The sequence below is a fragment of the Paramormyrops kingsleyae genome, chromosome 12 (genome assembly GCF_048594095.1).
Source record: "Paramormyrops kingsleyae isolate MSU_618 chromosome 12, PKINGS_0.4, whole genome shotgun sequence".
Lineage (NCBI taxonomy): Eukaryota > Metazoa > Chordata > Actinopteri > Osteoglossiformes > Mormyridae > Paramormyrops > Paramormyrops kingsleyae.
The window spans coordinates 22,178,807-22,197,373 of NC_132808.1; the positions used below are offsets into that span (position 1 = coordinate 22,178,807).

At 45.6% G+C, this 18,567-nt stretch overlaps 1 protein-coding gene across 2 annotated transcripts in view; it reads right to left on the bottom strand.

Moving 5' to 3' along the window:
- Nucleotides 1-6,092: 6,092 nt before the first annotated feature.
- LOC111835473 (polycomb group RING finger protein 3) overlaps nucleotides 6,093-18,567 on the bottom strand; it is a 42,854-nt gene continuing 30,379 nt past the window's right edge. For both annotated transcript variants that reach the window (XM_023795828.2, XM_023795830.2), the window contains exons 5-10: nucleotides 17,700-17,755; nucleotides 17,139-17,249; nucleotides 15,236-15,324; nucleotides 13,066-13,203; nucleotides 11,869-11,949; nucleotides 6,093-11,342 (exon numbers count right to left, since the gene is read on the bottom strand). In XM_023795828.2, coding sequence (XP_023651596.1) covers nucleotides 11,295-11,342; nucleotides 11,869-11,949; nucleotides 13,066-13,203; nucleotides 15,236-15,324; nucleotides 17,139-17,249; nucleotides 17,700-17,755 — 523 coding nt within the window. In that variant the 3' untranslated portion in view covers nucleotides 6,093-11,294. The remainder of the gene's footprint in view (nucleotides 11,343-11,868; nucleotides 11,950-13,065; nucleotides 13,204-15,235; nucleotides 15,325-17,138; nucleotides 17,250-17,699; nucleotides 17,756-18,567) is intronic.

Sequence of the window (18,567 nt, forward strand, 5' to 3'; positions counted from 1 at the left end):
CAGTACAACGAGATCGGGATAGTAAATTATTAGATTTTTTAAGGAAACGCCATCACCGGGGCTCTCTATGTTGGTAGCTAGAGAAAGACATAAACGTGAAAGAAGACACACGGTTACTCTGAGTTTTCTCCCTGTTATGACACATTCCTCTCTGCACTTTGAGTAACTGCAGGACGAACGGGAATCACGGCAATCGACAGGACTCAGAGTGGGGTCACAGCTGAGGCAGGACATCACCCCTTCAGGCAGCACTAAAAGACGAGCTTACACACACAAAGAGTCACCGGTTCACCCAGCATCGACTAACGGAAACCAAAGAAACATGGGAAGAGCATGCAAAATCCACCCAAGGAGGACAATCGGAATTCCATAGCACATCTGCAGACGTGTGAACTAACAAGGCTATCTGTTGACGTACTGGAAAATGCCACCTACAAACACGCCCCTGAGAAACTGTGTTTTGGCTTTGATCTCTCAGAAAAGGTAGCTCATGCTAGCGGTATGGCTTGGAACAAACACCGGAACTATTATTACTCTGCTGATCCTCCTACCTGTATTTTTCAACCAGAAAGAAAGACACAGGCTACACAGATCACAAAGCGATCACATCGACAGCAAGCTGCTAAGATCAGAAGATGCACCCATGAAAAGCCTCATGCTAAAGTCCTCATCAAGGCCTCGGGACTAACGCTACTGGGATTACCTGGATGAAGGGATTTCACAAAGAATGAGAACAGGAGAGGAATGGATGAATCTCACTCCAACGGATGGGAGTTAAAACTCAGATCTCAGCGGTCGCACAAACGCAAAAAGCCGTTTCTTCTCCATGAAACTCCACCCAGCAGGATAATGGCCGCTAAATCAAAACACCAGCAGTGATTACATGAGCCTCACCCCAAGCATAGCGATAGTTGACTTGTCCATCCCACAATGATAATTGTATTAATATTCCCGAAAAAACTGTGGGAGGCAGAAGGTTAATGACATTCCGAATGCTTCCCAAGAGGCGATGCACACAGGAAATATGATTATGCTAATGTGTGGCATAGAGGATTAGGCTTCGAATTATAGTTAACGCCTACGAAAAGGCTAAGATTTGTTAGCGCTAATGCTATCGTGTGCGCGCGGGCACTCGCACATGGAAGAGTCCTTGGCATGATACTCCAGCTAGCAAGTACAGTCTGTGAAAGAGCATTAACTGTAGGTTTGAGCAGAGACTTCAGCTGCATAAATAATAAATATCTGCTTGCTGGTTCCAGAGACAGACATGCACACAGCCAACTTCCTGAAGAAGGAATCGGGGATACAGGGTTTGTGAAGAGACTGCTGGCTCATGCTCAGACATTTTTGCTTCTAATTAGACCTTTTATTAAAGATTTTCTATGCGAGACATGAGAATGAGGCCTAGAAGAAAGAGGAAAAGCCTGCATGGTCTCTGTTAGTCTAAAATTAAACGTAAAATAGACATTTATTCCATTGACTCACATTTCTTAGCACTCGGAGTGCTGCTCTCTTACTTTACCTGGTCTGCCACTTTGTGGCCGGGTATCTGTTGTTCCTAAATGCTTCCACTTTGAAATAATGCCACATACAGTTGATTGTGGAATATCTAGCGGGGAGGAAATTTCATAAACCGGCTTATTGCAAAGGTAGCATCCTATGACAGCAGGGACGGATTATGGGTTGTGTGGGCCCCTGGGCAAAACGTTCGCGAGGGCCCCCCCCCACCCCCCACCACCACAACCACCACAATTCAAGGGCCCTTGGCAGCCAAACGCCCTCCCTCCATGTTTCCATCAGAGGCCCTATAGGGTCAAGGGCCCATGTAGGCAGAGGATCAAAGAATGTAGGCCCTCTAAAATAGACAAACGAAAATACATTGTTGATAAGCATTGCAAATTGTTTTGGGCTAGGGGCCCCACGGGCCCCCTGCACCCCAAGGGCCCCTGGGCAGCGGCCCCGCTGGCCTGGTCCGTAATCCGTCCCTGTATGACAGTACCACGCCTGAATTCACTGAGCCCTTCAGAACGACCCATTATTTCACAAATGTTTGTAAACCTGACTGCATGACTAGGTGCTTGATTTCATACACCTGTGACCAGGAGTGTTACTACAGATTTTGCCCCCCTGAAGGCATATCATATTGGGCTCCCCAGTACAGACAAATCCAGATGTTTTCCAAATTTTCATTGCGTCCCCATACTTTTGTCATTAAAGTGTATCTAAGGCAAATATCTCTTGGAATCAGATTAATAGAAGATTGCAACTGCTTCTCTTGAAGGTCTTTTTACACCGAAAAAAAACCCCAAACTATTCTGAAACATAATTCAATGAAGGCCTTCATACCAAGTCCGACAAATTCACGTTGTCGTGTTCCATCCATTTTTATTCGGACAGAGCGCGGTTTTTGTACTTTCTGGATGCATTTAAAAAATGAACGACCAACAGGATGTCCATTTTTACAAGTGGTCAGTTTTTTTTTTAATAGGAAGCAAATCTTTCATTTTGTATGCAATACAAGCCTGTAATGACAGCACTGATTTTTTTTTTTTCCGATCCGACTTCGATTTAAACTAAGGTTTGTTTTGAAGACACCTCTACTGAGTGCAGCTCCAACCCTGACAATAAGTAATAAATGGCAAACAGGGGGTGTGTGCCGGTAGATCGACTGTTTCGTGTCCAGGCAACTTTTCCTTTCTTTCCACTGATGGGCGGCCAGCCCAATAGCAGTCCATATCATGCCCATAATAATATATACATCATATTACATATTGTTAATATTAATTTAGGGTATCCCACTTTCTGTAATACCTCATGTACTTATTTTTCTGCTAATTGACACATACATCGGGAGACAGCATGGTGGTGCAGTGATTAGCACTGTTGCCTCACACCTCTGGGAGCCGGGTTCGAGTCTCCGCCTGGGTTATATGTGTGTGGAGTTTGCATGTTCTCCCTATGTCATCATGCCCTGTAATGGGCTGACCCGTGGTTTGGAAAATCGTTGTTGTAAAGTGTAAGCTTTCTTGGAATTCAACTAATATTTTATGTTAAAGGTGGGGGGGTCCAAACGAATAATTATGAAATGTGAGGGAGACACGACGCCCATAGTGTTTGGTGTGAAAGTTTTTGATCCCTCAGATTCGCATCCAAATATTTCGCAAATTCGTGTCGTTTTTTCGTGCCGCGTTCGGAACCATCTTGACATTATTACCAATAATATATAATTATTATTTTAGTTGTATTTTTTTAAGAATTCTTTATTGTGTGCAAAATCATATATGCAGCTTTGAGTATTTTAGGTCCCTTGGACAGTACTTGGGTAATTTGTTTTAAAGATTTTTTTCATAAACATTACGCAAAGTTATCCAGTGAGCCTGAGGTCCCCCGTCTTGCCGAGATGTACATTTCATTAATCACCGTAATTTTTCCTGTGCCGGAACCTGAACAGACTGCAGGTATCTACAGCGATGCAGCTGCGCCCGTACACTGTGGGGACTGTCGCTGAATGAAATATGCTGTAATTAGCTGCCGCTCGTCCAGCACATCCACGCATTTTTTTTTCGATCAAAACTCTCCAGGCAAACTCTGTTCATTCAGTTCGTTTTCCCGTGTGACGCTTTAAAAAAACAGCAAGCTTGGATGAAATCCCAGCCAACGAGGCGTATCGCAGGTGCAAAAATGAAATCAGATCGTATCAGATTCAGAGCGGAGTTTCAAGCAGAATCTGTACATTCTGCTATGTGGCAAAGTTTATATATACATATCAACCGGAGAAGTTTTTGTCAGGGAAGGACCATTAGGGTGCATTTTTAAATCAAATGATGGAGACAGCTCCAGCACCCCTCGCTGCTACATCGCGGATAGCGACGTTATTCCCTGCCTGAGTTAAGCAGTTTTGATGCTTTCTGAGTGGGCTGCCGCGATGCCGGCTCTCTGTCTCTCTCTCATTCCCTGGTTGCATGAAATGTTTCTGCCCCAGGCTGACAACGTGGGCTGCGCTCCCCCGCGTGCTGCCAAGGACGGGGCAGGGAACCCAACCGTTCGGCCCGCACCTTTGCCCGTGTCACATCCACTTGGAACGCAGCCCTCCCCCATGACAGATGCCTTGGCTGCTTGCTCAGGGGTAAGGGGGGGGGGGCGGCTGGTTGGCTCTGCCTGCTACCTGAGAGATGCTGTTTCCATGCAAATATCAGCGAGACATATGTGATAACAGCGCTGACTTCCGTTTTTCCCCCCTTTGGATGGGGTGGGTAGTAGTATTGTACATTATGGAAACCTCTTCCAGGGACATTGGTTCCTCAAACTCCTCAGAGCCGGGGGGGGGGGGGTGCCTCTGTGCTGCAGCTCTTTTTCAGTATCCATGCGTGTGTCTGAAATGGTGTATTCCAAATGTGGGGACATTAATAACCAACCCCAGGACTTTTCACTGTTTCCTGTGGTCAGAGGGGGGTGGGGGCACAGATGAAGGCTTGTTCTCCTTGAAACCGGACTGAGGGCACTGAGATTAGCAGCCCCCCCCGCTGTAACCAAACACTTGTCCACCCCTGCAGCAGTACCACTTCACAGAACGCCACAATCCGACTGTACGGTCTGAGGACCCTACCAAAAAGGATTTGACCGTTGTGTAGTCTTCCAATCCACGCTGCCTCTCTTTTTCAAAAGGGCTGAAGCAGGGCATTATTGCCAGGGGAGATTCTAAGACTTTTTTTTTAAAGGTGGGGGCCATAAGAGAGGTTACAATTCATACAGAGGGGCCAGCCTCATAATTAGCCAATGATGTGTTTTGAACCAGTGAGTGACAGGGGAGTGAGTACTCTGGGGGCCAATCAGCTTTCAGCTGGGGGTGGGTCTTGGTGAAGGTGTCTAATGAGAACCAACAAGTCTCAGCTAGCTCTCCTGGAATTAGAAATCTAAACCATCCCACCAAGTAACATGGCATCGGTGCCAATCAGGTTTTTTGCCAACTCATCAAATTCCTACTGGATAAATAAGTTAAATTCAGCTGTGTGCATGGTTTTCCTTGACCCATTGGTATTAGATTGGGAACCGTCTGTCCGCCCGTTTTCATGGGAAGCGAATTACGAGGTTGTCAGAGAGTGCGTGAAATTAGAAAACCACGCTATTATTACTGAAAGCCTCTTAACATGCAAAACACATCTCACATTACTAGAAGCGCTTTACACATTCCATTACTCACTCTTATTTCATTACCATACAGCATCGTTATGATTACGACGATGATGGGGATTCAATTGCAATTTGCTTTTGATGAAAATTGATTTCTAATTTATTCCGTAACTTTGGGAGGTGACGGTAGGAAATTGCACAGCCGCTTATCTGCATGCGTTCGCTGGATGGCTTCAGCAAAGAAAGGTGCGATGTTTCCAATCGGACTGCTAATTCGGTAACGCGTCAGCCTTTCGTAGGTCCTGCAGAATCAAGCCAACTGTTACGCATACATCTCCAAGAAACACAGGCTCTGAGGCCATGGCAAGGCTGCCCGGCAAGGGGGATTCTGGGATTTTTAATTATTATTTTATTTTATTTTTTTACATAGGGTGTGTTTACACACAGTGGAAACCTTATCATTAGCTAACGATATGTTTAAAGTCAGTGAGTGACCTGGGAGGCGGGGACTCCGGGGGCCAATCAGCTTTCAGATTTGGCCAGTGCCCTTGTAGCTCCGCCCCTGTAAAGACCCCAACTTCCAGGTGAAGTCTCAAGGCAGGCACACTGTTCTCTCTCAGAAAGGGATGCTACGTGAAAGAATTCAGTACTTGGTACTGACATATTTTTACCCAAATTTTAATTAGCTGAAACACAGCCATTATGATGGGGAAAAGATTACTATTTAAAGATTTTCCTATTTTTATCAAACAAGCACATGTATGCACAAAGCTTGCTTATTTTAAAGGGTTAAATTGTGTTACTTCCCTCCCTGGGTTTCATAGTGCAGTTCTTGTACTCCATAAAATAAGGGAGTGAATGGAATCACTGTGCTTTCCAGTGATGGATGAAGAGCAACAAAGTCGGAAAAATAAAGTGACGAATCATATCTGATGAAGATGTGACACTGAGGCACACTGGACTTCTTCAAAGGCATTTATTACTGAAATACACACTCTTGAAATTTTTCAACGAAATGCTTCCTTGTTTATCTTGGGGAAATAAACAGCACAGCCCTAAATCGACTCAGCCTGGACTCAAAATATCATACACAGGGGGAAAAAAAACAGAGGGGGGGGGGGGGGGGGGGAACAAAACAAAATTTCTTTTTATCGCATGTGCAATAAATACAAGAACCATTAATGAAAAGGACACTTTCAATAAGTGCCTAAGATGTAACGAAAAAAACCCGCCCTCTCGTTGTGGCACAAAAAACCTGCGGAAATACAAGAAAAACAAACAAAAAAAAAAAAGGTCAACAAATGGAAGCCAGCATCACACATCAGGGTGCACTGGAATGGCCCGAGATTCCCAGTTACCCCAGAACACAGGAGCGGGAAGGCGGTCAGTGAGCCGAGAGAATCCGAGGAAAAAAAAAACAAACAAACAAACAACCTGGAGTTTTCCAGCTGCGACCTTTGACCCCTCTGAGAAGCGTATATTGCACATTTCATATATCTCCGGACTAAACATACCAAACCACACCGCCACATTAACTTTGAAGACCTTGACTCTGAGCAGAGCACATTTTGAGTATTCGTCACACACAAGAGAGCAGGACTGTGAAAAAATAACCTCTACAAAGGAACAAACTGAAATAATCAACACAGGCTGATACCAAAAAGGGAGATGCTGAAGGTCAGAATATATATATATATATATATATATATCATTTTAATTTTTTTTTTTTTTAGAAGTTTCTTTGTGTCAGATACTTCACAACCAACCAACAGGAAATTAATCCAGAAACTGCTGTCGAGCACCAGACACTCAGGTCAGGAAGGATATACACTGTGATTTAACTTGGGGTACAGCTGGACAGATAATTGCTAAAATAATCCTCTTTTCATGGTTGCTTTGTTTTTAAGGCTCATTTCGGGTCTGCCAGCACGAAGGCTGGGCAGGGTGGTTTTCTTCATCCCAAAAAACTCTCACCAGCTCCCATTAAGTTTAGTCCATCCAGGGCACGTTGGCAGGCAGGGCGGTTATTAAATCACCACAAGCCACATGACTCATCGGCCAAAACCGCAACATGCTCCATTCGGCGACGACAGGCTCGCCAGCTACCTTACGCTCTAGCGGTGCTTTGTCTGGTGTTACGTTGGCACGGTAACAGAACACCACTCTTGACTTCCCACCAATCAAAGAAGGGGAATAAGGCCCACAGATGCCCAGGATTGGACCGTTTAGCACAAACATGTATTCTGTTCAACGACAAGGAGGTAGTGCCCATACCAGGACATCCTCCTCGGCAAACATCACACCAGAAAACCAATGCCCAAACACGTCATAAAACACCAACCAAGTGGCTGGTTACAGAACATCACACCCTCAGAGTGAAAAGTCATCTACTGACACAAGGCCTGCCATGAGGACCAGCATTAAAAGTTACTCAAGGAGGTTTGGCAGCTAGAGATATCACCACGGCGGTCACAGCTTCGCAAATTACTTCCAACTAGTAATTTTTCCACTGAGCATTGCAGCCAGTTCAAAGCAATACGTGGACTGTGTCAAATGAGCAGTCAAAATACTATTTTCACTTAGGTTGCTGTCAAGTCGCCTTTCTGGGCGTTTAATTAATAGTGCTTGGTGTAAAGGCAGTGGAACTGGGACGTCAGATGAAGTAGCATATTAACACGAAAGTCCACATTACAGCCGTCTGTAGATCCAGTGAGAAAAATGAACAGGAATGAGCATATGAACAGGAGGCTGTCCTTGTCTCCAGGCAGGTGCTGCACCTGAGTTCACTCACGCTGCTCTGTTGGACCCGGAAGCGTCTGGCAAAGCTCCCAGGCCTTTCACGCTGAGATAACCCCAGCCTTCTCCAGAGACGCCCTCTACTCTCCCTACGTCTTTCATAACTCCGGCTCCCCTGCTAGCAAATTCGAATGACGAGCATGTGCTTTGCCGAGAGAAGACAGTAAGGGTCGCCCCGCCGGCAGGTGGAGGCCGGGCCAGACCGCCGGGGGTAGGCGAGTTGACGACAGACCGACCGGAGATGACAGACTGAGCTTTATCTCTAGCTCTACGCTGGAGACCCGTCAGGTTTTACACGCCATTTCCTGTGACGTACAGGCCAGCGTGCAGCTTCCGCTTCTCACAACGGCGAACGATAGAATGGCTTACGGAACCGAAGCATTTGCCACGGAACCGAAGGAGAACGCAGTGAAGAGTGCCGCTGTGATGACAACGTGGAAGCGTGGAAAATCCACATGAGGAGGCGGAGTCCTCACTCCCAGTGTACCAAAAAAAAAATATATATATATAAAAATAAAATCATAATAATAATAAAATTAAATAAACATAAGTTAGCACCAACCTCAGCTTGTGGCAAGGAGGAGAGAACAAAGGCTTCGGAAAAACATCACCCCCCCCCCCCAGGTCCCCCCAGCTCATTTCCTCAAAGCTGAGGGTTCCTTTATGGTATTCAGAATACCATATCTACAAGGGTGGGCAGGCCCACAAAACACAACATCATCCAGCAGCCCGGAAGATCTTTAATACAACAGCGCAAACCTCAGGGTCTGTTAATATTTATATAAATATTAATATAAAATTTAAAAGCCATAGTAGTTTTTCTTTTTTTTACATATTGCAACGATGCAAAATGGCTGTTTCGCACAAAAATTTAAGCATCTCATAACAGCTCTAAATTGTGGTAGCGGGTCAACATTGTTCTTTTATGAATAAAACTGATGAAAGCAGATGGGGAGTAAACATATGTTTGCACAGGTATGGATGCGGAGTTGTTCTCAGGGTAGGGTGACACTGGTCAATAGCCACCAGCTATCTGGTAATGAAAATTCACATTCTTTCCAAAGACATTTTAGAAAATGCGTGCAGCTGAAACTGCTTGTGGTTTAAGACAGCGATACAGTTTCTGAGAGCCATCATTGTCGGCACCTGCTGAGGTATCCCTATATCACGCTACAACTTCGGCAAATATCACCGGATAGTTGTTCATTGACCACCCCAACAACATGACATACACTTCCGAAAAGTGACGTGCCGTCATCTGTGTGCCGTTTCCACAAGATTCAAGGCGTTCCATCTTACATCTCGGTACATGATAATGCCTCAGCGACTCACAAATCGTTGTACCTTTGAGGTCCACTGTGGTAAACGAGAAACAGCATTTGGGTCCTAGCCAGGAATTTCCAAAAAGGGTGCAGAGGAAGAAGCAACGGCAGCACTACTAGTTTCACCTCGGGGTTCACTATAGGGGACGTGGTTGGCACGCAAAGGACGGATCATCTAACGGGCGACCGTGCCACGCAGCTGAAAGGAAACACCTGAACTCCTGTCCCGAAATATGCAGCTCGAAAGTGGTGCAGTAGGCTGACTCACATCTACAATCTCAGCAGTCTTTCTTCAACGCTTCAAAACACAATAAATTACAATTAGAGCACTCAAATTTAAATATGCACCTTGATTTTGGAGGAAAAGAAATACCAGTTTTAAAGAATGACTCAGCAGACCTCTGAATTTCATTTTCTTGACGACTTAAATAAAATATATATTTAAATGTTACATAGTCCACTGCACTGAAGGTCGTGTCTCTGTTTTCCTCCGTAAAGGGTGTCCATTTAATGCTGTATGAGAGAGTATACTGACCAATCACAGTACTCTGTTGATTGGTATACACAATGATCAATTTGATATCAAGTTGCCTTTTTCTAAGAACCTTCCGGAATGATTAGCTGATCTCCCGAAGCAATGTAAAATCAGAAAAAAAACTGTATATAGTATTGCAAAAGTTTTGAGCTACAAGAGAATGAAAAAATGGATTCAATCCCCATCTAGACAATTCAATAATTTAAGAGCTTTCTATATAAGGCCTTGTGATTGTTTGAGAACATAATTTCAGTGTTGACATTCAGACAGCTTCCAACCAATCAGGAAGGAGGACTGCCAAGATATGGGCCGAGATTTTGGTAGTTGGGGGGGGGGGGGGGGGGGTGGACAACAAGGTCGGAAACGATGCTGTAAATATCAACGGTGATGCAGAACATCGTCTGGGAGAAGAGTACTTCTCTATTACTCTGACAGGCTGCTTGGCATGTCAGCGCATCTTATAACAGGAGAACGGGGAAACACAATGGAACCCAGGATGTGAATACTAAAAACAGACGCTTGCCTTTTCAAGACATGAGGGAACCAGAGGCCAACACAATACAAGAGAACACAGGTTAAAAACAATAACAATAATAATAATAATAATAATAATAAAATAACACATCAAATAGACAAAAGTTAACTTTGAACTGGGTGTTAATGCTAAGGAACAAAGCCGTTTTGGAAGCTTTTTTAGGCAAAAAAAAATAGTTTATCCAAGTCACGTGAAACATGAGCTGGTATACATTTCACTTTAAATTTCCACAAAAAATAAAAAACAAAAATAAAAACAAACACCCCTCTCGTTAATGACATTGCGGTTTGACAACGCACGCGTATTTCCAACAGCACTTCTGGAAAACATACCTAAAACTCTCTGACCTCATTTTTTTATGTACAATATTGGAATATAGAACATAAATTACTACTTTTTTCAAATTCATCCTATTCACAAACGGGTCAAAGCAACAACCAAAACAAACAAAAAAAAAAAGTCCTGGAGACGTTACAAAACTCCGACAGTTTAGAAATTGTTATATTTTTATATATAATTATATATACTTTCTGTGCTCCAAAGACTTGAGAAGTGTAACCTGAAGGGGCTTGTTGAAAGGTTCTCCAGCCCACGTTGTTGGTGTCAGAGTTGACATCCATGCACCGGAAAGGCAGGGAGACGGAAGGGGAGTTTGGGTATAAAAAGCAGTAACCTCCTTGCTATCTCCTCATCCGTTTGTAAACAGAATACCAGTAGTGTCTGGGCGGCTCTTCTCTCTTCTGTACAAAAGTATAAATATCTTTATTCTTCCTCATTGTTCACATAACTAGGAGGTAGAGGACGAAAATGGATGTTTTCATACCCCTCAACACTGAGGACCGCAAATCCTGGTGGGCTACCCGGCGCTGAGCTACGCTGGTGTGCCATTCGGCCTGCGTGCAGCCCCAGGACAGTAATCGTTTCAGTTCATGAAGCTGTCTCCGTCTTGGGGGGCAAAAACAACCGACCTGTCCATCTACAGCAAATCCATTTTAGGTCTGTAATGTAGCAGGAGAGGAGATTTCTGAAAGAGAGGTGAACATAATAAGCTGAAGGGCAAGCAAGTGGCGAAGGTTTCAGTTAAAAACAGAGGAGATATTTTAACAGATACAGAAATGTAATTTACATGATGAATTAAGAGTCTTGGCCTGTAGATGACACAACTAGGATGGCCACTTTCAGCACAGGAATACAACCAGTGGTAATCTCCAGTTTACAATCTGGCCTCATTCTCCTCATCAGCAGTTTCATACACACCTCACACACCCACCTCACCCACTTCCGGAAATTTCCATATGCAAAGCAGAAGAACAGAACTTACACTAATGAACTCATTTCTCCAAACATATGGGACATTCCACACCATTACCGGCCCTGCATGAATCAACTCTGGAGTTGAACTCCATATGGTTTTTTACGGGTATGACACACACACACACACACACACACACACACACACACACACACACACACACACACACACACACACACAATGCATGCCGTTTAAATCCCTTTCTGTCAATCGAGTGTTGCCACCATGCATTCATTACCTTAAATCTCCATCTTGTCACGACTACGAATTTCAACGTGTGGTCCTTGCCCAAGATCTCCTCGTTGCATAAAATGTCAAGCTGATTGAGACAAACAAAATTAGCAAACATGCTACAGCTTCAAAAATTGGCAAAATCTTTACAATGCCGTGAAATTAAGACTGAAGGCTAACACACTGGCATATTCTCTGCCCACGAGGGTTAATTTGGTTCTATTTTGTACTTCCTGAGGTCACGTTGTGGTCCAATCACAGTAGTGTTGCGGTCTGAGGTCTATCTATCAAAACTTCCCTTTAAAATCTGAGACACCACCAGGTTTGGGCCCTTCGGCTGGACGACAATAAGCCCTCCTTATAACTCCTACATCACGTTTCATCACCAATGTGCAATCAATACTTTCAGTCCTCAAAGAATGTTTTTTGTGATAGTGTGGCACTTTAACGAGACAGACGAGCGAGCTTGTTTCACGTATGTCAGGGGACAAAGGCTCATGTAAACTGGAGCAGAAGAAAGCCCTGTTAACAGTGAAAATTTAGACAGGCAGCACAGTCAAATGTACAAAAAGAGCAGCCATGAGAGATTTATTTTTGACTAATCAAGTCATAAATGAGGGGTTCAGTTTTGACCAATCAGGTCGTAAATGAGGGTTTCGATTTTCGATCAATCAAGTTGGATGAAGGAGTTTCACTAAGGGCTCTTATAAAAGGCAGCAAATGAATAATGGCTGGATCATCTCCCGCTTTTGTATTGTGCCTAAATCAGCTCACTTGTAACGCGCCAGACTAATGAGCGGTGTGCTGCGAGCCGGAGGCCAGCCGCCGAGCGGTCCTGAGGGAGACGCCCACGCTGTTTTTAGTAGGCGGCACAAGAAAACAACAAAATGGTGATGATTCGCCGCGGCCCGCAGACACGCGGTGATTTTCTATGGCGCCGCTTTGACAGGCTGCGCGAGAAAACACAGACGGGAAGCAGGCAGCCGCTCATTTTCCCAGAAATCGTACTGGGGAGGATAAGTCGATGAAACGTAGCTGCCAGCCTAAAAGAGGAGGATCGCGATGGGATTGGGGGAAGCTCATCTACACCTGCGACTGACAGGAGACTAGGGCCAATTGGAAAGGGAGTCCAGGGGGTCTCAGTAGCTGAGCTCTAACTGGAGAATAGCGAAAGCGTCGGCCAGCGAACGCAGGGAGGCGGTACCTCATTAAAGGAGGTCAGGTTGAGCTTCTTGGCGATGAACTTCTTGAGGTGCAGCACGGTGGCCTGGGCGGAGCAGCGGATCCACTTCCTCTTCAGACCCCGCAGCTTGCTGCTGTTGCACTCCAGGCAGATGCTCACCTGCAAGGAGGCCGGGCTGGTTAGCAAGCACAGACGCCTCCTTGCCCGTTTCCATGGAAACCAGGTCACGACTGGGCGCCACACCTTCCCATCCAATCACAGCAAGACGGATATAGGGAATACACCCAAGTGGTGTGACATGGTTATACACATTCTGCTGGGGCCTCCCAAAAATATGAATAGAATTAGTGACAGCAGGGGAATCATTAACCTCAGATGGTACATGTCCCATTAGGAATTAATGGCTGGAAGTGGACACTCTCTGTTACACACATATGCAGCACGTCTGAGGGATGCAAGGGGGCAGCAGCACGTACAAACAGTGCAAGAAAAGGATTGCAGAGTGAGCCCATCTGAGGTTAATGCTGCAAGAAGTACAGGAGGATGATCGGGGGAGGGATACCCTTCAGTCAAGGGCTCCCTCTACTGTAACAGGAACCGATTATCATGGGAGCAACATACGCCATTCGGTCTGTGTGATTAGATTTAAAGGCTCAGAGTGATACACTAGGACAGGACACTCCCTTGAAAAACATGATTTTATTTATTTATTTATTTTATATGGATAGATGGATGGACGGACAGACAGGGACCATATACACAGTCTCCCTCCCCTGTCACTCACAGATTCAAAACATATGGTTGGCTAATAATATTTGCCTCTTTGCATGAATAATGACCCCTCGTATGCCCCTCCCCCCACCCTTTAAAAAAAAATAAATCCTAGATTTGGCCCCATAATACGTGAGAGAGAAAGAGACGAGGCAGACAGACCATGTGTCACACATCTGAGGCACATTTTCACATACTGTTTCTCCCAGAAAGCTAAAGGCCAAAGACTGACAATGGTGTGCAGGGAGAACAGAGGAGAGGATTTGGTTACGTAAAGAAGGATGGGGGGGGGGGGGGGGGGGGGGGTTTCACTGCACTGGCAGCACACCCCAGCTGGCCAGGGTGTCACAATTACAGAACGGAGTGAAACAACGGCGCTGTAAACAAATCCATACGCGGCTGCAGAGCACAAAGCGAAAAGCACATAAATAAAGCTCGCATACGGAGACAAAAGCGGGTGGCGTTGTTTCGGGGCATTTTTAACGAAGTACCTTAAGCAATCGGAGAGATCTGGCTGTTTTATTGGCTCGTAAGACATTCAAACCTGCATGGTTTGCTTTAAAATGACTTGGATGTAATGTGGTTTCAAATAAGTCAAGTGGAATAACAGCAACAGTATTAGCTGTGAATGTTTTTCTTTTTAAAAAAAAAATGCTCATTACCTCCATTCAAATTATCTCATCTGAAAAAAAGACCCTGTATATTTACGCTCTGCTTCAGATAGAGTTAATTAGTTAGAATTAATCATGTGGCGGCTCACTTGTGGGCCAGAGACTGTACACGGCACCTGGTGAACACCCCCCACCCAAGTATTACATGGTACAGCCCACTGACGAGGTCTCCCCCCATTCGAAGAACATAGGCAGACCCTGACTGGCAGCAAAAATAAACAAATAACCCTCCTTTATCATTAAAGCATCAGCTTTAGTAGGTAAGCTACACCTTTCACGTAATAAAATCCCACCGCCATCCAGAATGCTGCGACTCCGAAGGATTAAGCCGTGTTTATATGACAACCACGTCTTTAATAAAGTCAAGCCGCCTACTGATACTGTTACACAGGAGAATAACAATTATATGGCAAACGAGAGGCTAAACGGTGGTTTAAGACGCTGCCTGCGTGCGGGATTATGTAAACCAGACAAAATGTCGGGGGTCTCTCGGGGTTTACAGAGTTTGACACGTTCCCCTGTTTTTAGGGAAAGACGTCACCACTGAGGTATCAGCGTCGCTTTTGAAAACAGCTTTAAGAAAGTCTTTGCGTAAAGCTAAACGACACACCTCTGTGCGTAACGAATAATTTCATAAATAATATGAGGAAACTTTTCCCGCTTTCAGCTCCAGCCTTTCAAAGTCATGCTGCTGTCACGCTTTTTCCTCTAATCCGCGGCCAGAGCGCGGCCTCGCCGGCGCCCCCTACCTGCTCGTCGCTCCTGTGGTAGTCGTTTTCCTCCTCCTGCTTGTCCTCGCCGGGTTCCTTGTTGGCCGCATCCTCAGGCTTCACGTCCCCTGTGCCCGGGGTAGACAGGTGAAAACGCTTAGGCCCCGACTGAAGATCGTGTGACCGAAACACACAGACACATCATAATACTGACACTGTACACTTAATAACTGCATGTTAAGTTTGAAGTTTATTGTCATATGTACAAAGTACAGCGTACAGAGCACAATGAAATTCTTACTTGAAAACCCCTCCCTCACAGACAAAACATAGGACATAATACACACAAGACATAGAAGACAAAGTAGTGCAGCAGCAATAAATACTGAATAGGTCAGTGCATAGTGTGGAGAGATTTTGTCTTATCCTGAGAAGCTATGAGAATCTAGGATATTATTAATAAATACAGCTCAGTAATACTCTTTCTTTAATCAAAGGGGTTAAATAGAGACTGGGTTTAAATACCAGTGCCCTATCCCCTCTACAGCGCCCCCTACAGCATATGACTCTCGGCTTGAGGTTTCAACGAGAAGCGATGGTTCTGACCGCCTTTCACCAGGGAGGTATAAGGACTGCAATGCTCATTTCTGGCTGAGTCCCTCCCCTCGCCGGAGCTGTGATTATGTCGTTAAGAATTACGCCCTCGCTGGCCATTAACAGGCCGCTGAGCAATCCGGGGGGGTGGGGGGTGTGGGGTGGGGGGTGGTTGGACTTAAGCAGTATAACTGCCTAATTACCATTCACATAACTGCGAGGGAGAACACAGCACTGTTCTCCAAAGGGGAGTTATGATGATTGCGGTTTTCCTTCTCACTGAACAACAGAAGTAAAGGATTATGGGAATCGAGGCAGGCCACACCGTGACGCGACTCTAAGACGCCGTTGCTTTAACCTCCTGCATCTAAGGCGGCACCTGCCAGGAATCCAACAACTGCCGCAGTCTCGTCCCTCGCCATGGAAAAATTCCTCTATAAGCCGACGTTGCGCTATCAATTTGCTGCCTGTTGTTTTGCTGGAATCTTTCCTTATCGCCTGTTCCTGAAATCGCAATGCAGGGACCCTATACTACACTAAACACAAAAATGAATCAAAGCTCCCGCTGACTGATGGATTTGCTAATCTAATCTAAAAGACAAATTGCATTTTTTTCCCCACTCCTGCGCTCAACCGTTTTAGCGCGACGCACGTTAAAATTGCAGCACTTAAGCCATTAAAACCCTATTTATCAGGATCTTGTTGATTTTTCCCCACATGCTCTATGAACATCATCTCAGATTGTATCCACCACGGCACCCAAGCTGCTGATACATCCTTTCACAATTAAATCAATTAATAATACTGCTTTGGTAGGTTTCCCTTTGGGTTGAAAAAGGTTTGATCTGTACATCAATGCAGAAATATCCTGTTTTGCTTGTGCGATTGCCAAGAGAAATCTTGCTTTGAAGTACCCAGTAGCTATATGTAATGCAGAAATACCCATTTATGTACCTGGATAAACCATCAACCCAATGTTGTGCAACATCTGACCATCAGCCTTTGTGATTTCGGAACTGTGTTAATAAAATTCTCATCTCAGAGCTCAGTCTCCAAAGCTGACATGACAGCGGTATAACCCCAGCCAGGATTACAAAGAATTCACTCCCAAGTTAAAGCCTATGGGAGCAATAATACTGATTCTGGTACTGGTAGAAACCCCCAGTTACGGAGACTGAGCAGGAAATCGGGTTCTCGCGGACTCTCATTTCAGGGAGGCCTTGGCGGAGAGACTCCACTGAGGAATCTGCGCTTACAATACCGGGAACTTTTCAGATTTGGTTACAGAAATGGAAAGCCAATAGGGGGACAGCGCCGTGTGGAGGGGCCGGGTGGAAGCGGGCCGTACCATTACGCTGGTCGTCGAGGGGTGGCTTCAGGCTGCACAGTTCGCCCTTGGCGTCTCCCGGCACCTCCATCCCCAGCTTCTGGTAGAACTCCCTCTGCTTCTTCATCTCCGCTGTGGAGAGACAGACACGCCACATCAGAACACCTTCTCAGGCCCTCTGCTGGTCTGGCACACCCATGGTGGCCCCCCGAGAGTCAGCGTGGGCCAGGCCCTCTCAGCAGGCGAGACTGGGGGGTGAGTTTGGCGGCAGCCATTTTGAGCAAGAACAAAGCGTGCTCCCATAAAACAAATATGTTAAACCTGTCATGTTTTTTTAAATAACTTTCATCTTGTAAAAAAACAAGGCCACTAAAAATAGCCACGAGAGAAATAAGCTTGAATGCAGAAGAACTTATACAGAGCACATGGTCATGTGTCAAACTATCAGAACAGCAGAATTAGCAAAGCTGACGGTCCATGACGGATCATTATAAGAATCTGTGAAGAGATGGAACCGGTGTAAGGAATGAGATGAAGAAACATGCAGCAGATATGTACGGTGACATCATTGCGCATGCTCACCTTCTTGAAGTCCAGGTACCAGTTTGTACACAATATCTTGCATCGTTCGGTCATGGCTGGAAGAAAGTGGACACCTTCAGATCAAAACACAGGCCCGTCTGCGCCCAAAATTTAATTCTGCAAGCATGCATCCATCTCCCAGCACTGCTCACACAAAACAGGGTTAAAGTCAGTCTGGATTATCCCTGCAAGTGGAAACACGGTCTAGGATAGAGTGCCAGGGAACCACTTCACCTTATCGCATGTTTTTGAACTGTGGGAGGCGACTAGATTTTTCATAGGAAAGTGACACAGCGGGTAGAGATCATGCCACCTCCACACACACAGGTTCAGATCGGCCAACCTGGGGGTGCGAGGGCAGGGCCACCGTGCCGCAATGTCCGTAAACACAAGAGCGCCGAAATAAACGGAAAAGGCACGTATCCGATAACAGCCTTTTCAAAATGTCAAGTGAGAGCACACAGAAGGCAGGGACAGCAGAGCTCTGGGGCTTTTCTCACCGCAATTGCATCTTAAATTTGTGTACAGGCTTTCGGTCCCGTTATTGCAGTTTCTGATCCCTGTGCAATCATGACGGGTGACCTCTGAGGGGGGGGGAAGCTCAGGTCAAGCGAATGTTTACCTCTTCAGGCTGCACCATCGCCTCCATACCTCAAACTGCCGTCTGCCCCCCCCCCTCGCACATCCGTGACAGTGATGGCCGGCTGACGCCCAGAGCCCCACAGCCCTGCTTGCTGGCGTGTTTTTCCCGGCACACGTGTCGTGTATCTGCACGTGTGTCATGTATCTGCACGGGTGAACATGGAGGCGCCTCCCAGCTGCATCATTTGGAGCAATGGCGAGACCCCCGCCTGCCATCATAGGGTGG